The sequence below is a fragment of the Sylvia atricapilla genome, chromosome 9 (genome assembly GCF_009819655.1).
Source record: "Sylvia atricapilla isolate bSylAtr1 chromosome 9, bSylAtr1.pri, whole genome shotgun sequence".
Classification (NCBI taxonomy): domain Eukaryota; kingdom Metazoa; phylum Chordata; class Aves; order Passeriformes; family Sylviidae; genus Sylvia; species Sylvia atricapilla.
The window spans coordinates 7,693,362-7,707,359 of NC_089148.1; the positions used below are offsets into that span (position 1 = coordinate 7,693,362).

General features: G+C 40.1%; 1 protein-coding gene across 3 annotated transcripts in view; it reads left to right on the forward strand.

Moving 5' to 3' along the window:
* Window positions 1–13,998, forward strand: part of RABGAP1L (RAB GTPase activating protein 1 like) — a 233,114-nt gene that overhangs the window by 53,003 nt on the left and 166,113 nt on the right. For all 3 annotated transcript variants that reach the window (XM_066324697.1, XM_066324696.1, XM_066324698.1), the window contains exon 13: window positions 1,886–2,036. In XM_066324697.1, coding sequence (XP_066180794.1) covers window positions 1,886–2,036 — 151 coding nt within the window. The remainder of the gene's footprint in view (window positions 1–1,885; window positions 2,037–13,998) is intronic.

The window sequence follows — 13,998 nt, forward strand, 5'->3', positions numbered from 1 at the left end:
CAGTCTTTGATCAGAAATTTATGTTTCTCAAGTTGGAGCATAATCTGTGCATTGGTGCTATATGTCCTTGCTCTCTGATATTTTAAAATTGGATTGATGAGTTTGTGCAGGAGAATTGCAACATTTTGTAGCAAATTAAAGATGTCAGCATCCATGAATGGTGACCCCCCACATGATAAAGGATAAGGTTAGAGTAAGACAGGTTTTTATTTTAGGCTCACTTCTGTTGTTCTGAGCAGGGATTTTGGATGTGCAAGCTGTTTCCCAAAGAGCCATGCAGTGCTTGGAAAGTTGGCTGTGGAAGTTAGTAATGCTATCCAGCATGGACTCATATTGCTAAAGTGTTACCTCTGCCATGAGACACAAATCTAGGACAGAGCCAGTGAAGTCTGGTTGTTTAATTCTCAGTTGGGATTATGTTCAGGATGGTGTAACAGCATGTGTGTTGGTTGTTGCCTTATCTGTATTGTTTCCTTGGTGTTGCTGAAAATTTCCCTGTTTTGTTTCTATGGGAATGTCCCTTTCTGGCTGTTCATTGGATCAGCTTGCCCAGCCCTCAGGGGAGCCCTTCTTTGTTTCTCACATAACACATATGACCAGATCCATCTGATAACCAAACTAATCCACAACTAGTGCTTCAACTTTCTGATGTATTTACTATGTATTTATTCCTCAACAGGCGTGTCATAATTGTGTAACCGCTTAGAGGATCTGGTCATAGGATCACTGAATAGTTTGGGTTAAAAAGGACCTTAAAGCTCATCTCATTCCCACCCGCTGCCATGGGCAGGGACACCTTCTGCTATCCCGGGCTGCTCCAGGCCCTGTCCAGCCTGGCCTTGGACACTTCCAGGGATCCAGGGGCAGCCACAGCTTCTCTGGGCACCCTGTGCCAGGGCCTGCCCACCCTCACAGAGAAGAATTTCTCCCCAGTACCCATGTAACCCAACCTCTCTGTCAGTTTAAAACCATTCCCCCTTGTCCTGTCACTATCTGCCCCTATAAAAGTTCTTTTCCTCCTTTTTATAAGCTCCTTTAAGGTACTGAAAGGCCACAGTAAGTTCTCCTTGGAGCCTTTTTCCCATCCAGGCAGAACACCCACAGCTATCCCAACCTGTGTCCATAACAGGGAGATTCCAGCCCTTGGAACATCTCTGTGGCCTGCTCTGAACCTGTGCAAGTCTTTGAAGTCAAGTGTTTAGTGCTTTTACTGTTTCTGGGAATATTGGTATATTGGTTTTCTTTCTAGCTCTTTCCCATGGCAAGACCATTAGCATAATTTGACTGAGTGCGAAATGGACTGAAAAAGATAAAAGAAACTAGTTTTTATTTGGGTATCTGAGGAGTAAAGATGAAATTACTTGCACTGCCCTGCATGTTTAAAAGCAAAAAAATTTTTTTTCAAAGAATAATGGTATTATATAATCACACTCTTTTCAATTCTCAGGTCATTTGGAAAAATGGGGATATCATCCCCAAAGCACAGGCAAAAAAATAGGTTAGAGTATCTTTTAAATTTAAACAGCGGTGATAATTTTTCATGTCCTGTTCATGGCGTGTTTTTCTCTTTCAATTCAAGTTGTTCTTCGTTAGCCAACTTAGTTCCACTTCTGCAGTTGTTTATTGTTAATTTTCATTAATGTCTCCACACCTAGAGAATTTGGATATCACTTTTATACATTTTGCCACTCGTTCTTACTGTAAATCCTTGTAGAGTTTGTTCATTCCATATGACAAATACTACTGTAACCAGTGGAAGAAAAGCTTGTGTTGCCAATTGCTGACTCTGCTTTGGTGAATAACTTTAAAGATTTTTAATGTTTTTAATCGTTATTTTGGTTGCCACAGTTGGAGTATAACAGGCAAACTATCATCTTTGTTTCAGGCACAATAACCTTGTTGTGAGACCAAACGGATTGTCCACTCTGGTGAAGAGTGGTGTTCCAGAAGCACTGAGGGCAGAGATCTGGCAGTTGCTGGCAGGATGCCATGACAACCAGGCAATGCTGGATAAATACAGATTACTCATCACAATGGTAAGGGACTTACTATTTATTCTTTACTCCTTTTGTTCGCTTTCCTTTGGCTGAGATGAATTCTGCTGGTCAGTGGCAGGGCAGCAGAAGAGCGAAACAGTTTGACTTGTTTTAAGCAACTGAAATTGTCATTATGTGACTTTTCCTCCTGCCATGGGTACCTGCTGCATGGCATTAGCAATAGAAATTGCTGACCTATATCTGTAGTAATGCTTGACATTTAGCTTTCTGTTCTCTTGCTGTGATGATAATAAGAACATCAGCATGTTCAGGCGTTTGCTTGTGGGTTTTTTTATAAACTCACATCCATCACTTGGTTTTTTTCAGAAGTTTGGTTTGTGTATGTCTTAATTTCAGGCGTTTCAGTTCTTAAAAAATCTCAAACCCAAACAAAATGGCACAAAATTGAGTATTTCTTCTTTCTGTTGTTCATTTTAAAAAAGAGTGTTAAAAATATTTTGACCTAGCAGGAGACCAGTCTCCTTGCTGGATGGGTGAGCTGAGAGGAGAATCCTTTTGGGAGTGCATTGCCATTCTGTGTCTGGCAGTGCAGTCAGTGAGTGTTCTCAGAGGTCTGTGGAGCAGTTAGATTTCTTGGATCTGCGATGGCAAGAGGGAGGAGCCCTGTGTTGTGTAGCACAAGGCCTGTGCAGGGTCAGAGGTGATCTCAGCATTTGGGGTTCTGGAGCTCTGCTGCTGCAGGGCTGTTAGAGCTCTGAGAAGAGCAGAAGTCTCTGATATGCTTTTAAATGGCAGGAATGGATGGAGGTCATTTTCTGTGCTGCTCAGAGTGAGTGCTGGGTTTGTTACTGTCTTGGTTTGCAAAGACAGGTGTCTGCCAGGGAAAAGCCAGAGCTTCCCTTGGAATGGAGAGTGTAAACCCCCTCCCTCTGAACTACTGTAATTTTGGAATTAAGAGACTTCAAGGCAAAGATACAGGAATAGGAAGAACAGTTCTTTACTAGGAATATTAAAAACGCTTCAGTACAGAAAAAGCAAACAAACACAGAATCACAGAATGTGTAGGTTGGAAGAGACCTTCCAGATCATCGAGTCCAACCCAGCCCCAACACCTCAACTAGATCATGGCACCGAGTGCCACATCCAGTCTCTTTTTAAACACGTCCAGGGACGGCGACTCCACCACCTCCCTGGGCAGACTATTCCAGTATTTAATCACTCTTCCAGTGAAAAACTTCCTCCTCATATCCAACCTGTATTTCCCCTGACGCAGCCTGAGACTGTCCTGTCATTCTGTCAGTGCTGCCTGGAGAAAGAGACCAACCCCCAGCTGTCTGCAGCCACCCTTCAGGGAGTTGCAGAGAGTGATAAGGTCACCTCTGAGTCTCCTTTTCTCCAGGCTGAACAGCCCCAGCTCCCTCTGTCATTCCTCATGTGGTTTCTGTCCCAAGCCCTTCACCAGCTCTGTTGCCCTCCTCTGGAGGTGTTCAAGCATCTCAATGTCCTTCAGAAACTGAGGAGCCTCGATGGCCCATTAACAGCAGATATCCCCTGGAGGGATGATGGGTCCTGGAAGAGATAAAGAACACTGCCGCTCCTGGTTTGAACAGCTGCCCATTAACCAAGGCACCCACCTCGTTCCCTCAGAGTTACGAGGAATGGGTCACAGAAGAGATAAAGAAACACCTCTCTGACTGGTTTTAAGAGATGGGAATAGAATACACCTTGCATTGAACCCAAGACAGTTACCTGGGTGGTGAATTGTCTGTCCACATAGAAATTCTGGGGTAGATGTTGTTACTCAAAGCTTCCTTTCATAATGTTGTCATATTGTTTTGCTACTTGTCCTCTTAATTTGACATAATTAATGATGTTTGGGAAGTTTAGAAGCATCCCCGGAGTGAGACCTGTCCTGGTGACTTCTCATTTTTCTTTACCAAGAAGGAAGAATGTTTTGGTAGTATAATTTTTTTTATTTTGATGTTGTAGCTGTGTTATATTTCCTTAGAAACCATTCACAGGACATCTGTCAGCTGTATGTTGCATCAAAGCCACCTCCATTATTTGCTCCTACTTTCCAAAAGTAGGAAAGATGTTTGTTTCACAGCGGAGGAGGGAGTGGAGAAGTTCTAAAATGCAAGTTTATCTTGATGCTGGAGCCTTGTGCCTTACAAGTACCTTGTAACACTTGGCCTTTTCACCACAGAAATATTGCAGTGATGTGTGTTTTGGAAGATTATATTTCATCCAGTATTTAATATGAAACATTACAGTGTTACTGATGAAAATATTAAATCCTCTGCTGAACCGAAGCATTTATTCAAACAGAGGTTTTTTTCTAAAGTGAATCCTTTTCCTTCTGAAATGACAAAACTTCTTCTGTAGTCTCTGTCTAAACTGCAGGTGATCACATCATTTGGCAATAAAAGACTCATGAGGGAAACGAACAGGAGAGAGCTTGTGCCATACCAAATCTGGGGCCCATCTTTGGGAAGAGTTAATATGGGATGCTTCAGAAAAAAAAAAAGTCAGCTGATTTTTTAAAATGAATTATTATTACCTGATATTTTTGTTTGTGAACAGAACTCAGTTTCATTCTGATGTGTCAGTAATGTGAATTAGGCAGACAGAGTAGCAGAATATATACTTTAGTAGTATATACTACTAAAATCTTGGTTGTAATGTTACCTTATGTTTTTCAGTAATAACCTAATAATAACTTAGTAATGTTTAGCTTCAGAGTTGTTTGGATATTAATTAATCAACTTATTAATTTACTTGCTTCCTCTGTATGAGAAAGCTGAACTGATTTATTTTCTCTGCACTATTTGTATGCTACCATCCTAATATACCAACAAACACGAACTTTATTTTTTCCATAATTAGTTATTCTTCCCATCAAACCCATCATTTTCATCTTGATTCTTTATGTATATGTTCACACATATTCATTGTCTTCCTTGTATTTTGGTCATTCTGCTTGATGCTTCTCTTCTGGAAGGTGAACATGTTTGTGAGTGCCTTGACCACTTCAGCAGTGTATTCCTTAAACATATTCCTGAGCTATTCCTAGGTGGGGAGAGGTGCTGCTGCTCTGCACTTGCAGTCCTGAAAATGAAGTGGGTTCAGTATCAGAAGTGGGAGGTGATACAGACATCTGTGAACTTGAACCTTTACCTGCTTACACCCCAGAAGTCCCCAGAACCTCCCTCAAAGAGCTCCCCATTGCTGCCCAGCTCCTGGAGCAGTCCCCGAGGTTCTGTCCCCTGCTGCCCATGGTGACAGATCCTTCCTCTGAGCCCGCTCTCCCAGCACTCCAGCCCTGCCCTGCTCATCCAGCTTCACCTGCAGCCCTGCGTTAAAGCACCTCACTGAGAAAAGGGCACTGGAGACCACTAGAAAAATCTCTGCCATGATACTGTCACAGCTTGAAAGATTAACTAATACCTGGAATTATCAGTACTGAAAACCTGATTTATGGCTGCCTCTGCTGGGGACAGAGTGAAATCTGGTAGAAACTCTGGCTTTACTACAGTGTTACTGGGTAACTTCTGGTGAAACTGTGCTCACTAGTGAGAGTTGTGTTGTTGGCAGGCCAAAAATGTGTGCCTTGTGATCCTCTGAATGGCAGCAGACTCTCAGCATTTGAATTTAGTTTAGAGCCCATGATATAGACACATTTGTTGTTCTATTCCAGTCTTGTGCAGCCGGTGGTATGTTAGATGGGCCAGCTATAAGTCCCATCACCTAAGAAATCTGGCTGTGCGTTTATTCTGTATATATCCGTCTGTATGCAGAGCTCTGGAACCTGCTGCAGTGTTTCTCAGCTGCAGGAGTGCTTGGTTCAGTGTGTTCTGTAGGAGAGAGTAATTCGGGGCTTGTTTTAGAGTCTGAATTCAGCACTGAAAGCAAAATGTCTCATTTAGAAAAGTCAGTGCTGCACTTACTTTCTCCAAAAGGCCTCCATATCCTCTAATCCTGTGCATTGGAGATCAGCAATCTGTCAGGAATCATCTGGTGAACTGGGTTCCTTTATCCCTGGATCAGAGCATTCATTTCCCATCTCTAGGTGAGTTTGGAGTTCCAGGAGAGAAGGGAGAAAGAAATAGTTGTGCTCTCACAAGTCCTGACAAGCACTGCCTTGCACTCTCTTAGGTCTGCTGAGTTCCAGCTTGATGATTACCCTGAGCTGCTCAGGAATTTTGACTGGAGCACAATAGTGGGCCTTGCATGCAGTTTTAGAGAGTAGGAGTTGTGATTTGGCAGCTGCTTTAGTTCTGACACATATGTAAATGTGTTCTGTGTGACAATTCAGATCTGCCTGACTCCTCTTGCAGTGGGCTTTCACAGTGCTGCACGTGGCACCTGACAGCAAGGGGGAAGTCAAATATACATCAGCAGGGATAAACGTGTAGTTTTTGTTTATGGAATTATTGTAAGGAAAGTAAGATCAAGGTGAGGAGAATCTGCTTATGATAATGAAGGGTTAATATTGGCACTTAAAGAGCTTTAGAAAAAGCATGTCTGATCTGTTTGTTAAAAGGAATATAAGTAGAAAAATGTGCACAAGCTGAGGTCAGTTCATTGACAGAGTGTTTTCTCCTGCCTGCTTGGCACTATTTCATCTTCACTGGTTCCTCTCCAGAGACTCCAGTGAATTTTTCCATGCTGAGGTGTATTCAGAGCTCTGATAAACTGGTGAGTGCCAAGCCACAGTGTAGCCTGTTTACAGCTGGAGTGACTGGTAACTGTCTCCTGCAGGAATCATGCTCCTCTTGCTGCTGTGTCCTTGTCAGAACAGGTTTCAGCCACTGTCAGTGTGTAAATGAGTAGAAATTTGCTGTCACTTGATGGCAGTGATGCAGCAACTTAGCCTAAAACACTTACTGCATCTGCATGGGGACAGATGTTTTATTTATTGTATCTTACACTGCTTATTATCAGACTTCAGCTTCTCTGTTTTAGATGGTTTTATTCTTGTATGAATTCTCACTGCCGAATTTGTAGGATGAGACTTCTTTCCTGTCAGGGCCGAGTGTAGTTGTGTAAGTAAAATGAGAACAGAAACAGGAGGCTGTCACTCATGCTCTGTAGTTTGAAAACTTTGGGGTGGACTGTTTGAAGGTAGCATTTCTGAGTCTAAAACTGTATGATGTATTCATAAAAGACTTCTAGTTTGCAATAGGAATTCCCTTAAGAAATGAACTGTATGTTCACCTAGCAGCATATACTTACTTTAAATGCAGCTGCTGCTGTGGCTTAAGAAAGCAAATCTTGTTTAAAATTTATTATTATTATTTTTAAAGTAAGATCAGAAAGTTGGTAGTATTACATTACTCAAAACAGTGAAAGTTTGTGTAGGAATGAGAACGCCTGGTTTTGAACTGGATGGTGACATTGAGGTGAAGGTCTCAAAGAAGAATTGAATAGCTGTCCTTCCAAATGACTTGTAAGAGAAGCAAAAATAAGATTATTTGTTTATTGTCATAATTTCCTTTGTCAATATGAGCATGTGCCTAGAGCAGTTAGAGATAATAACTAATTAAAGGTCAGGGTTCAGAAAGCTTGGCCAAACCCCAGCTTTTTCTGCTGACTGTACTTTTTGGTGTTTTGTGTCTGGACCAGTAACATTTCAAGTCACTCCACATAAGAGTGAAAATGCTAAGAATCTTTCTAAGCTCTGAAAGACATTGATTTGAGGATTAAATATTGCCATATCATGAAAATAAGAGATTTCAGTAATTTAATAATTAGAAAATGGCACTAATCAGAAGTATCACTACTCCAGCAGTGTAATTCTCATGCAGTGGTGAGGAAAGTATTTTCAATTGCTGCAGAAGGTGGAGCAAATGGATTGGATTTGGGTCTGGATGAAGTTATTTGATTCAGAGTAAATATATGTAGTTTATCTGTTCAGTTTGGACCAGGATTGTTATTTCTGATTCCTATCTTTCCTAAAAAAAAGAGACAAAGCCTCTTTTTTTAAAGCAAAAAGAAAAAAAACCCAAAAGTTAAGGCTGCAGGTTTCTGGAATTGTGTCTTGTCCAAAATTAAAAGTTAGAAATAGGATAGATGAAAATAGCAAATCCTGTTGTTGAAGTTTCAACATGTGCTTAAAGTACAATCTTCCATGTATTGATTTAACTCTAATTATCTGTTTCTTGGTGCATCTGTCTTCAAACTGAGCTCCAAGGACTGAAGATGAACTTTCATGTAAACCTAATGCAGAAATGTATTAAGTTTTTTAATTTTGAATTCAGCCAAACAGTTCAAACAAGAAAAGGTTCTTTGTTTCACATGTAATATTTACCTGGCTTTTTAATTTTTATTGCCAGTTTGCTTGCATAGTTGGTAAAAGGAAAACTGAGGAGATCACAGGTGAGTCACTTTCTATCCAAAGAAGGATAAATGCAGTTGATTTTGAAACTGGTGCTTTGGTGCCATGTTTATATAGTTTTGTTCATTTAGTTTTTAATTTATTTTATTTGTGTGAAGTAAATACAATTTGTGTGAAGCAGTTCAGCTGAGAATTGGGAGAATTCCTTACACAGGAAGGTTATTTTAGTGTGAGTAGAAAATGAATCAAGTGTGTTATTTGCAGCAATACCAAAGGGTGTTAAGTTAGCACTGAGAAGGGGAAGAGGAATATTTCTTTGTCCCAATGGCATCGTGCAGGGTTCCACTGCTCAGTGTTCTGAGACTAATTAATCAGTGAGGGTGTCTAATTAAAAAGATGACTGTTCACCAGCTGCCGCAGGAGGCTGGTTAATGGACTGAAACATTGGAATATTTTTGTAGGAAATATTTGTGTTCAGAATGCTGCATCTGTTTGTCCTGATTGAAAATGGGCGAGTTGAGGCCTCCAAAGCGAGGAATAAGTTGGTTTGGTTTTCAGGGTTTTTGCATTTCTATTTCGTCGCCTTGCTAATTAGGAGTTGTCTCCTTTGACTTCTAAAGGAAACAGATCTCAAGGATGGCCTAGCAATATGCTAAGGAATTATAAAGATCCTATTACATAAGGATCAATGATCATTATAATAAAAATGTGATTTTTTTTCTCAGTTGACTGAAAAGAGAAAGACCTGTTACTTTGCTTTTGGAATGAAGCATTTGGGAATTAGGCAAAATAATTCTGAAGGAACTGATCACTTTTTCTGAATTTCCTGTTTCTTTTAAATTCACTGTCTAAAGGCAGTTTCTTAGGTTCTACTTTTCCCCCACCTTTTCTTACAGGATAAGGATAGGATGACTTGACTTAACTCTTCTCTTAAACTGAGATAATTCATTTCATGGCAAGTAGATTCTCGATATTTTTATAATGTAGTGTGGTTTGTTGAGACAAATCAGCTCATGTTGCTAGTTGGAGTGATGGGAAGCTTCACTTTTGGTGTAAGCTGATCTGTTGGTGCTGACAGTTACAGTAATACTTTGAATTATTTTAGTGTTGCTGCAACATTGTGGGACAATAAAGTATATATGAACTGAAAATACTCACTAGAAATCAGTGAAAAATTATTGTCTCTGAAGAATAGAAGTTGATGCAATCTTAATTCTTTAAATAGCTTCATTTAAATTCAGACTTCGGATAAAAGGTTTAGTTTATGATAAATGTACCAGGGTACCTAGTTCCACAGCAAATGTTAATATTACTCTTACAAACTCGGGAATAAAGTGTCCCTAAGGTGAATTTAATTTGCCAAGTTTTGATTCATTTAGCACTCATCTGGAGAAAGTCTTTCAATTTTGTGTGCACAAAAGGGAAAATCTTATGCTCAGTCTTCATCTTCAGAGGAATTAATCAGTTTAATGACAGGCCCCTTCAGGAAATAAAGGAAGAGCATCAATTAGTAATTTTTATTTTTATGTAATCTAAATTTTAATGTTTATGTATGATACTTGAGGTGGAAAATACTGTATTTTATTTTCAGAGACTGCGTAAAGTTATGAAATATTCTGCTGCATTAAGAATGTTTCTGCAGCTTCTTTTTCATACATATCCACATATGAGAACCCTAAAATAACACTCACAATACAATTCCTGGCTTTTGAGGTGATGTATGACCTTTCTGCCCTAAAAGTCACATCCATTGACACATTTATTGTGAAGGGTGGAGCAGAACTGGGATTTGCATGTGCCCTGTGTGTTCTGTCTGTGTGAATTTAGGATCCATTATCTGCAAACCAGGGGAGCAGAGTTGCCCCTCATTTCCAACGGTGATGAAACCAAGGGTGTATCAGTGTTCTGGCCTGAATAAGCTTAAATGATGGTTACTGGGAGAATTGATATTACACCAGATAGTGTCAGAAGCTCAGGATATATGAATATTGATGCTGATAACAAGTGGTTTTTAAGTAGGATGGAATTGGGATGTGTCATTGCTGTTCCCTCAGAGTGTGGTAAGAGCTGCTAGTACTTGGCACCTCAGAGCTCATTTGAAAATCCCTGTTATTCCTTCCCAGATAAAACATAAATAGGTATCCTAGTTGAATTTGAACGTTGGTTTGTTAGTCAGTGTTCAGTTTTCCTGTAATGCTGAAAGAGCAGCTGTAGTAGAGACATTTTAAACCATGGCTTTCTACACCCCTGAGTAAAACTGGGTCATTTCAGAAGTTCCCTGAAGGGTGTGTTGTCTTTATGGAATTCTGTGTCTATGATCTTCCCTGTTAGCACAGGGTACTGCTTACCTGAAGGAAAAGATTATGTCTGTGTCCGCTGCAGGAGCTGGGATTGCTGAGGGATAATTGTGTTTGGGGCAATCATCTTGCTCTCGGTATTCCTCTTTCCTCTCAAATCCACTGCTTCCTAACAGGCCTCTGCTTTCAAAGGTTGCATAACTGGCATTCAGGAGGCTGCAGCACTCCAGAGCTGGAGCTTTAGATATCTTAAATGCCTTTATTGAAGAGAGCAAACCACCTTTTCCTGACTATCAGTTGTTGATTTCAGTCTGTTAATGTTTAATGCTGTAAAAATTAAAGAGCGCTCTAAATGCTCAGAGAGAAACACTAAGAATCCAAACATTTGGTTTAAAGTCTTTTTAAAGGCCTTTGTTAGCACCAGTAGTGGTGGTCAACACATAATTAAAGCATTTTTTCCATAGCTGTGGAGAGCAGTTCAGAACAATTGGAATAGTAAAACCCAGCAAGGATTGAGCTGCATGTGTAGAATATTAAAGTGTACAGAAGTGATGAATACATCACTTGAATCCAAATATGGATTTAATTTAGGAATTTGTAATTTGATGTAGGAGTGAATTCTGAACCTTTTGCTACCTTACTTTATGTATGACCTCTTCATGATAAAACCCCAAATGGCAGGCTTATTTGTGTGTTCTGTAGGATATTCCTCTAAGGGCTTGAGCTGGTGTTAAGGTAGATTTTACAGGAATCACTTCAAAAGAGATTAGAAACCAGTAGATCTTCACAGTCTGCACCCTTTAAGGATTTTTTTCCCCTTTGTATGGCCATACAAATTAAGAGTCATGTCAGCAAGCAAATTTGCAGCTGCTGAGGTAAATTAACCAGAAGGAGATTGATTGCAGTCTGCTATTGCATATACTCTTTCTAACAATCTTTTATGTAAGTTTTTGTGGACACAGACAAATATTTTGGCAGCTAGGAATTTTTTTTCTTGCTTAGGGTTTTCATCAGTTGCTTTTTAAACTGACAGCCAAATGGTGATGATATAGAGCGTCATGTATTTTAATCATATCCTGCATATGACAGAGCTGTCTTCAGATGGGTGGTTTGTCTTCAAAGCAATGCACTTTCAAAATACAACCTTTTTTTGCCTCACTAATATGAGATACAGCCTGCATTAAAACTAAATAGCCATTAATGGGGATTGCAGTTCAGACAACGTGCTCGCCAAAAGAGATTTCTTTTACTGCATGTTCCATCTCTTTTATACCCTTACTTAGCATTTGCAGGGAAAAAATTCACAGTCATTGTGGATTTTTTTCTTAGAAAATTTCCTTCTCCCCATTTCTCTCAGTGAGATTCAGAGTTCAGGTGTCAGGGTGAGATGGGAGCAGGCACTGGGGCTGGGCAGGAAGGATGGGGGAGCCTTAGGTAGGTCAATGTAACACTGCAGTCTAATGTCACTTTTTGGTACTGTATGGCAGAGGAATTGCAGGTACATTTTGGAACCATTGCCCACTTCTTTCATGACTTTGTAAGTGTAATTCCAGAAAGCTCTTTTGGTCTTTGTTGCCACTTGTCTAGGATTTCCTTTTCCTTCTGTGAAGACTCTCTAATTCTTCTTTAATGGAAATTTGAAAATACGTAAACGCACATTAGGGATAAAATAGACCCACAAATGCTAGCATGAGTATTCTTTGGTGATGCTTTTATATATGCATGTTATGTGTGTTCAATGCAGAATGGCTGCCCCTGATAGAACAAGAATACTGATGCTGAATGTCAGCAGTGGATTTACACAGCTGGCAGTCAAGGAGTAATACTTGGATGTCTGCTCAATTTTTTTTTGAACTCAGAACCTTATATTTCAGGCAGCCATGCACTTGATTAAGTTTAGGCTAATACACAATGAGGAAGTTAATATCATAGAAAGCTCAGAGCAGCAGTTGCTGGTTGTCTTTTCAGGACTGTCTGCAGTGTCTGGTTGAGTCAGCAGGAAGCCTTGGAAAGAGGCAGCCAGCTCCTTTAGCCCAGGCAGAGACATACTTCTGACATGTGGATTTAAAGTCTTGATATTCCAGTGTCTAAGAGTTACGCTTACTCCTGAAAATGTCTGTGGAGTGAGTGTTGTACATAGTTTCCTTTGCAGAAGCTGTTGACTTGGTCGTAGGTCCATTGGGTGGGATATTTATCTACATAATTTGCATTTCTGGAAAGGCTAACTTCACATGATGCTTGAGAGGGAGTGAGTTAGCTGTGTATCCAGCCTCAAGGATTTATGCTGGGGCTGGGGATGCAAAAGTACAGGAATACACTTGAATTTTCAGTGTTAGCCTTGCTGCACAGCTCTGTGTATTATTTAACTTTCCTTTGTACATCTGATTTTATGCTGCAATAAGGGATTAATCTGCTTCTTCTCCGTTTAGTGCCAGTGAAGAGCCTGACTTTGAGCTGTATTTTTGGCCATGCTAGTTCTGCTCACTGAAAGCTCTTGTGGATTGTGATGAGAGACTTTTCATGTCGTTGAGAAGAGTTATGAGTACTGCTAGTAGCAGCCTTAATTTTCAGTGCAGTGAAGCCAAAATTCAAGGCACATGCTGTGTTAAAATACCGGCTTACACTGTGGTCCTGGCACATGCTACCTGCATGGTTTAAGTGCAAATATTTCCAGTACAAGTTACTGTTTCTAGTCATCATTTTCTGAAGTATCTGTTAAATACTTTGCTTATTATTAATTAAGGCTTGTCTCAGTATGACTTTTGGAATATTTCATGGTGCACACAGTTCTGTTAATTTTGAACAGAGGTAGCACTTTTGACAATCTGAGAAATAATGAATAGGAGAAGAGTTCTCTGAGATTGTTGTGAAAGTGCTTGTATAATTAGGAGCCCTGTAATGATCATCAAGGACCTATCAGAAAATTAAAGGTATTATGTTGTAGTCACAGGCATCTTTATAATTCCATACGTACAAAGAGACAAAACTGCTGCTTCAGACAGATTTTGGTGCTTCCTAACTTTTCAGTACTTCATTTAAAATCATTAAGTAACCTTTATCATGGAATTCTAGAATGGTTTGGGTTGAAAAGGACTTTAAATCTCACCGTCAGGCCATGGGCAGGGACACCTTCCACTATCCCAGGTTGTTCCAAGCCCCATCTAACCTGGTCCTGGACATTTCCAGGGATGGGGCAGCCACAGCTTCTCTGGGCAGCCTAATACGTTTCATGGATCTCAGTAAGGTCACCAGCACATCAGAGAAGTGCTAAAAGGTGTTTGATTTTTCCTCCTGACTGTGAATTTTCTGCTCGCCTTGAGATGGTCCCTTGCATTCCTTAGAGTTCTCTGGAAGTGTATTAACTGGG